General features: G+C 34.2%; 1 protein-coding gene across 1 annotated transcript in view; it reads right to left on the bottom strand.

Annotated features, from left to right (window-relative positions):
- Positions 1-3799, bottom strand: part of LOC109835096 (glycine-rich RNA-binding protein 3, mitochondrial-like) — a 3971-nt gene extending 172 nt beyond the window's left edge. The window contains exons 1-5 of the mRNA XM_020403093.1: positions 3711-3799; positions 2553-2684; positions 2392-2460; positions 2193-2299; positions 6-99 (exon numbers count right to left, since the gene is read on the bottom strand). Coding sequence (XP_020258682.1) covers positions 6-99; positions 2193-2299; positions 2392-2460; positions 2553-2664 — 382 coding nt within the window. The 5' untranslated portion in view covers positions 2665-2684; positions 3711-3799. The remainder of the gene's footprint in view (positions 1-5; positions 100-2192; positions 2300-2391; positions 2461-2552; positions 2685-3710) is intronic.

The following is an 8196-nucleotide window of genomic DNA, read 5'->3' on the forward strand; positions in this document are numbered from 1 at the left end:
CCCACCATCTCCGCCCTCTCCCTCCCCCCCGCCGCCACCACGGAAACCACCAGTGCGCTCAGTAGCATAATTCACTCTGACCATGCGCCCATGGAGTTCCTAAAGGACAGAATAATAATCAGAAACTGAAAGACAAAAAATAACAAACATTTCCTCCTGAAGAATAGCAATACTCAAGATAAACCATCAGACACCATCAAAATCATCTAGTGAGTAAGTTTGAAGATGCAGTGCTGCATCTGGTCCTTTTTCAAAAACAATTATACCATCTTGGTCGCAATGGATGGGGCTTTCTAGGACAGAGTAAGAACACCAAGCCTTGAAAATATTTGATCCATATGATTTAAGTTGCACGCCGTGAGAACAATTCTGTTCCAAGGATCAGCAAATCTCTTATGCCAAATTGGAAAGAGAAAGGCGACATAATGCAGGACTAAATGTAGCAATCGGCCAATCCCCCGAGAGGGTTTGAGTTATTGCAGTAGATATCATATAGTGATATATAAAAATTACATACTTGTTTCTTGTATTGACCCTTGGCAAAGAGGTTATTTAACATCCACATCATTGTCTTCTTTTTAAAAGCTGTTGATGATGATGCTGATGATGATAACAATAACAATAAGTACTAGCAGCAGCAGCAGTAGTAGCAGCAGCAGCAGCAGCTTCTTTTTAAAAGTTGATGATGATGATAATGATGATGATAAGGCAGAGAGGAGCAGCAGCAGCAGCAGCAGAATAGTAGTAGTAGTAATAATAGTAGTAATAATAGTAGTAGTAATAGTAAGCAGCAGAGTAGTAGTAGTAGGAGGAGGCAGCAGAGTAGTAATAGTAGGAGGAGGCATAGTAGTAGTAATAGGAGGAGGAGGAGGAGGCAGCAGGGTAGTAGTAGTAGGCAGCAGAGTAGTAGTTGCAGTAGTAGTCGTAGTGGAAGTCATGGTAATAGTAGTGGTTGTAGTAGCAGTAGCAGTAGCGAATGTCCCAGGTTTGAAGTGAACATCAATTGCAAGCTCACAAAATAATGACAATATGTTTTTGAAACTGATGCATGGGATAATTCTCTGACACACTCGAAGAGCTCTGCTAGGCAACATAGTTTAAAACGGTACCAACATTCTCTACCACAATGCAGTATTTCTTATCAAGTGACCTGTTTTGCATTCAGGCTTAGACCTCTAATAAAAGATAAATATTATAGGACAGCTCAAGAGTATTTACTATTGAGGTTATTACCATACACACATTTTGCAATAAGCATATTCACAGTCAAGAAACATAGCTTGGAGATACCTACTTATCATTCAAAACTTTCCTTAAAGAAGAGAGTTGATTCTTATATCGTGAGAGCTCAGAGAAATGTCAATACTTGCCAAACATGAAAGCAAGCAATAAAATACCATATAGTCCATTTCTCATACAGATGACTCACGCAACTTAATAAAGGGTGGTGGACTATGAGATAATCCACTTCAAAGACTTTACTTTTCCTACTGTATTGTTAACAGAACTTATTTACAATTAACAAATTGAAAGGGCAGGAGGCTGGAAAGGAAAAGGGATTCTACTTCATATATAGACAATATAATGACAAAATGGTAACAGGATCTGGGAAAGAAAGCAGCACTCCAAACTTAAATAATGTACATTCGCAGGAAATATCTCCCTTTTTTTAAGAAAATCTTCGCTCGTTATTATTGCCTCGAAAGAGCATAATGACAAGTTGGCGACCAAAGATATGCAAGCACAGGGGGAAGGTTGTATTTGTTTTCCTTTTTACGAAAGTTTAATAAGGCCATACAGTTCAAATAAAAACCATTTTTTCTCAACTAAATCTTATGATAAAACAACTGATCAAATAGATGCATAACAGATGATGCTGAGCTTGATTCGTTAATTAGAAGAAAGAGTCAAATATGAACAACTGCTCCCATTAAAATTCAAGGTTTATCTTAACACTTAAAAGACCTAAATTGCCAAAAAGAAAAAGAGACAGTGTGAGTGATGTTTCTTAGTTTTTTGAACTTAGTATAAACAATGAATATACAACATTCCAAAAGACAGAAAATTCAAAAATACAATGTTTTAAGCCATTCTCTTTATGGGTAAAAATAGCTGTCAATATCGATATAAAGCCTCTTTCAATAATTCAGAGATAGTGGCTTAAGTTTTACAGATCTGCCAATAGTAAGTACCTTCCCGTCCAGACCACTCATGGCACTAGAAGCCTCTTCAGTGGATGTAAAACTTACAAAACCGAACCCTCTGGACCTGCCAGTCTCCCGATCCAAAATAACCCTTGCTGCAAAAAGATAAAGAGTGAATTATTTCAAAACCATCTGCAAAACAGAGTTCTATGACTGTAAAAATGTTGCATTTGAAAACAATGTGTACCTTCAGTCACTTCACCAAAGGAAGCAAATGCTTCTCTCAAGGACTGATCATCTGTACCATAGGAGAGTCCTAAAAGAAATGAACCGTAAAATGAGCACTATTAAGCATTTACAGACTTGAAATGAAAATTCAAAGCAGAGATGGGAAATAAATCAACAAACCTCCAACAAAAAGTCTGGAAGATGACATGCATCGTATAGCTTGGAGTACAGATGAGTTTGAGGCATTAACAGCTTGTTTGAAGAGACTTCCGAGCTTGTTAGAAAAAACCATTGTTGGGATCTGAAATCAAACTAGAAACAAAGTGACAAGTCAATTCTAGCAAGAGACGAAACAGAAGCACAAACTACTTTAACACGATTTCCTCTCTTCTTCAAACAAAAAAAAATTATGTATAAGAATTTAACAAATGAAGTCAGAAAAACTTGCAGTAGTTTGTTATGAAAGAAGCTTACAGAGTTTTTCTCAGGTTTAAGAAATCTCTTTAAAATAATGGCATATATATAATATAAATATAGTCTAAACAAACCAATCGTGTTGCGTTATTGAAGAAACAACATACAAGAACTCATTAACGTAAGCACAGATAACTCAATTGCCCAAAAAAATAAAACTAGGAAAACTCTATACGCAGCGACAACACTTCGGACCCAATAATTCAACTAGCATATGACCAAGATGGGAAGGTACATTCGCAATTGACAAATATTACTGATCTGACCACGCAATTGAGCTAGTGGTTGGGGCTTGGGGCCTTGGCTCAAAAGGCCAACGGTCGTCCGTGTCCACGGCATTATGCCTACCAATATCTAATTATCAGGCATTACAACACTTGTGAATGTGTTATTCATTTGGGTCCAGACCACGAGAGGGGGCTCCGGGACACCGGGTTTACTTGGCCGGTACAAAGCTAAGGTTTCTCACGCCAAAAAAAAAAAATTGTAGTAGAAAAGGTTGAACCCATGCAGACTGCTTCAACAATTTGTTCACTGGGTGCTGAAAAAAGTACACGACACACCTAAAATCTCCCATCACTGGAGCAAACTTATAAAGAAGCAAACCCCACTACAGTATTCTTAATTTCATCACGATTTTGTCGCATTCTATATATAGAGAGAGAAGTAGGGAGATATTTCAGTTTGTAGCAAACACAGAGAAATTCAAACCATCTACAAACAAAGAACGCATCGAAACTACGCATCTTTAATCAGAGCTAAACAGAGGAATTAAATCAGATCAAATAATTATAAAAGGGTCAAACTTGTTTCAAGCTGATCCGGAACGAAACGAAGCAAAGGAAATCGATAGATGTCTCATACCTCGGGATCAAAAGGAAGGGGGAAAAAACCTTTAAGTTAGGGTTAGGGTTTTTGGGGTATGAGGAAACGTACCTCTCCGCTTCGAGATGAGACTGGAGAGGTCGGAACTGAATATAAATGCCCCGAGTCTGGACAGACAAATGTCTACCCTTTTTTGAGAGGAAAAGTCCCGGGGGTTATTTGCATATACCCCTTAAGTAATAGGTATTTCCGAAAGTATCCCAAATCTTAATATTTGCAAAATTACCCCTCAAATCATCCATTTGAGGAGGGCGGGGGAAAAAAAAAATTACCCGAAATCAATCAATTTTCGTCAACTTTTAACAGGCTAATTTGTAAATGAAATGAAAAAAATTATCAACAAAATCGTAATCTTTTTACTCTTCAATTTGATGCTATTTTTAATTTCCAGCTTAAACGGGATTAGTCTAAACCAAATTAGTTCTAATATCTCGTGTGCCCTCACTTCTCCTTAGACAATAATGGTTCTATAGCCCGCGTACTATTTTAAAATAGTTTGGACCCATCTTTTTTAGCCTATGTTTGTTTTCTTATCCGGCCTGGACTATTTTCAAAGAGGGACTATGTAACCTCAAAGGAGGAGACTAATTTTAACCTACCTTGTAATTCTATGTTCTCCTATAATATAGTTGCGCTGTTATGCACATTTCTCATCAAAATAAAATATATTTACGGAAATAACGGTGTGCGGAGGTGTGTCCTCTTTAAAAGACATGTTAGATATTATTAGTTGTGTTGTACTATTATATTAGTTGACTGGATTGCAAAAAATGTCATTTTTTTAGGGTTAATTGTAGAAAACCCCCTTAACTTTAGAGCTTTGTCTCGTAAAACTCCTCTCATCTTTTTTATCTTTAGACCCCCCTCCCCCCCTAAATTTGAGGGTGTTGTAGATAACTCCCCTCAACTTTCAAAATATGACTAAACCCCCCTTAACTATGGGTTGTCTCACAAAAACCCCCTTTATCTTTCTAGTTTTTTTCGAAATAACCTCCCTAATATTATCAATTCGAAATATGCAATGACTAAAGTACTCTTGGTTTAAAATACATGTGAATTTAAAAACCCAACCCAATCAAAATATTAGATCATGGTTCGATGGATTTTGATGATGAAATCAATCTTCAAAAAAGAAATTTAAGAGTTTCAATTGTTTCAAATATTACAAGCATGGGTAAACAGAAAATAAAAGAAGTTTAGTGTTACAAAAAAGAAAGAAGAAAAATTATATTTGCACGTAAACCTAGTAATAAAAATGGAGGAATAAGAAGAGGGGAGAAATATAATGAAAGTTGTTTTTTACTTAAAAAGTCAAAATGAACACTATGGTTAAAAAAATTAATGTCTTGGTATGGTCATTTTAAATCATGTGCTCATTTAGATTTAAATCATACACCCTTCAAAAGAGAGAGTCGGGAAAAACCTTTCCAAGGACTATATTACCCCTATTTCTTTTGATATTACATTTTGATACTAACTAAACTGAATTAATTATCATTGTTAATTAATTATATTATATTTCACTTTAAGTTTGTATAATTTGGCATTAGAACTTCCAACGTTATTACAAAACTATACATCATATTAATTATTAGTAATGTATAACAATATATTAATAGATAATTGCATGTAAATAATTCAAAATCTTGAGACTCGCTCAAAATATTATACTTTAATTTTTCCACTTCTTCTCTACTATATAAATATAAGCTAAGAATATGGCATCATATTGTATAATGAATATTATTTATCAATGGGATCATATGCTATTGTTTGTGGATAATAAAGTCTAAAATCTTTTGTAGGTTTAACTGAACTTAAATACCTTGTAGTTTACCAAAATTATACTTATATACCTCCATTAGTGTCTTGCTGTACTTTTTTTTTAATTTTAGATAATGTATCTTGATGCTGTTAAATATCCTAATGTTTTCTAAAATTTAATGTTTATACCTTCTCTCATGTTACCTAAACATAACTACATAAGAATGCTCCTTGTAATTTTCTTATATAAGTTTCATGGCATAATTTTAGGACAATTCTATATTTTCTACTCTTTCCATAAATACTTTATTCTACCAGTGTTTTCTTTTAAATATGAATGCCTTAAATTAAATACTCTTTTCTATTCTTTGGTGCCCTACCAGTGTTTTCTTTTAAATGATATTGTATGCCACGATATAGGGATATGAAGCCGGGCATGGTGGTGTATCTAGCGTTACATAGGTAATATTTGTTTACATTAAGTACAACAATATCTTATTATGATCTCAATTATTCATAAGTATTTAATTTATTATTCAAAATATGAATAAGAATTAATATCATCATAAACTCTCAGCCCGTAAGCCTGTGGTCTCAACAGAGCATCTTGTAATATCTTATAGTCATTTGCTGCTCTCTCACCCAGCTAGGACATATGTGAATAGTTTATTGGGGGTGCAAGCTGCTAAGACATTTTGTGTCATACATATACGCCCTCTAAACCGTGCAATTAGATTACTGGTTAACACGGTGTCAACGTGTGTTCCATATATCATACCAATGCAGTCCTATAAAAAATTATAAATTATAAAATATTTAATAAAATAGTTATCTATTTAAAAGAGATTTTAAGGCGTAGATATTATTTCTACCTTAAAGTAAGGAAAATAGTTTGGATTATTTGCAATCCGTATGAACTTTATTAGGAGCTTGATCCATGTAGCAATCATGTAACTCATTTATTAATTATAGGACTTTATTGAAATACCTACTCATTGTTTCTCCTGATCTTATAAACTCAGTCCTTATTATTCTATTTGAAGTTTTATGATCCACTATACTTAGGAACATAGCAAGATGTTCTTCAACTTGAACATGTCCTATATCCTTTAATAAACTATTTGCTTTCATTATTTCAACAAGTTTAAAAAAGGTCCTCGGCCTCATTCTAATATAAGACCGACAACTATCACTATAGCCTTTCAATACACGTTTGAAGTGAGCTTCTCTGCAATATTTTTTTTGATCTTTTCTTCCCTCGTACAACTAGAAATTGTCTCGCGCTTAGCACACATTCTCATAAGACAAGTAATTATCGTGACCACAAAAGAAACAGTCGTATTAGCACACATCCACTTTAATTGTTCTTCATCTACGTTATCCATCTACATCCATTGTAAAATTAGTATACATTAAGAATTTAATTTTTCCACTTATTCAAGACATAATAATAATTAAATCACTAATTCATATATTGAAATCTTAAAATAAAATTACTAAATATCCACAAATCTATTTTTGTAAAGAAACAACTAATTCATATATTGAAATCTTAAAACGAAATTACTAAATATCCACAAATCTATTTTTGTAAAGAAACAACTAATTCATATATTGAAATCTTAAAACAAAATTACTAATTCATATATTAAATAATTAATTTGCATCATATTTTGTAAAGAATTTCAGCGGGAATTTATTTTCATAAACTAGTGACTTTAGCAATATATTATGGCTATCCACTTGAATATTCAACATACATAGGGCAAAACATTTTAGTATTATTATTTTTTACTATAAACAGAACGATATATTAGGCTGCAATAAAAAATGTAGTCTACATTACTCGTCAATTTGACGATGTTAGGGTGTATTAGCAAAAAACCCCTAGCAAAAAATAGATAAACCTCCCAAAGTATAACCATCCATGATCAAACATGACAAATAACCGAAGCAACGAAGTTCTAAATTATCAAACATCCACTACAAAATAACCATGACAAATAATCATCCATGATCATATACTAATTTAAAAAAAATGGGTTATTGATTTATACCTCCAACTGCCAAAGCTCTAATTCAGGGTTGAAAACGGAAGCAACCAACCGAAGCAATAAACAACACTGCTTCGGATCAAAGCTCGAAATCGAAGCTCGTAATCGAAGAAAGAAGCTCAAGATCAAAGCTGAAAACTGAAGCAACCAACCGAAGCAACAACTAGCACTGATTGGGATCAAAGCTCGAAATCGAAGCTCGTTATCGAAGAAAGAAGCTCAAGATCGAAGCAGAAAACTGAAGCAACCAACCAACCGAAGCAACAAACAACACTGTTTGGGATCAAAGCTCGAAATCGAAGCTCGTAATCAAAGAAAGAAGCTTAAGATCAAAGCTTTTGAGATCGAGACTCGAAATCGACGTTCAAAATCAAAGAACGAAGCTGAAAATCAAAGCGACCGACAGAAGCTCAAAATCAAAGCTCGCAATCGGAAAAAAAAATCAAAGAACGATTCGAGAAGATGCGCAAACAGGATTCAAAAGAGACGGGAGAAGATTAGCAAGAGAAGGCTGAAACCAATCCAAGGTTCACGCTGCGGCGGAATTCGAAAAATAAAGGGAATGAGAAGAGTAAGGGGTGTGTTTGTTGGAAATTTGATGTAAAAAGACAAAGAAAGAAAATTTGACTTGTATTCTCTCAAAATCG

Source organism: Asparagus officinalis, chromosome 3, assembly GCF_001876935.1.
Source record: "Asparagus officinalis chromosome 3, Aspof.V1, whole genome shotgun sequence".
Taxonomy (NCBI): Eukaryota; Viridiplantae; Streptophyta; class Magnoliopsida; order Asparagales; family Asparagaceae; genus Asparagus; species Asparagus officinalis.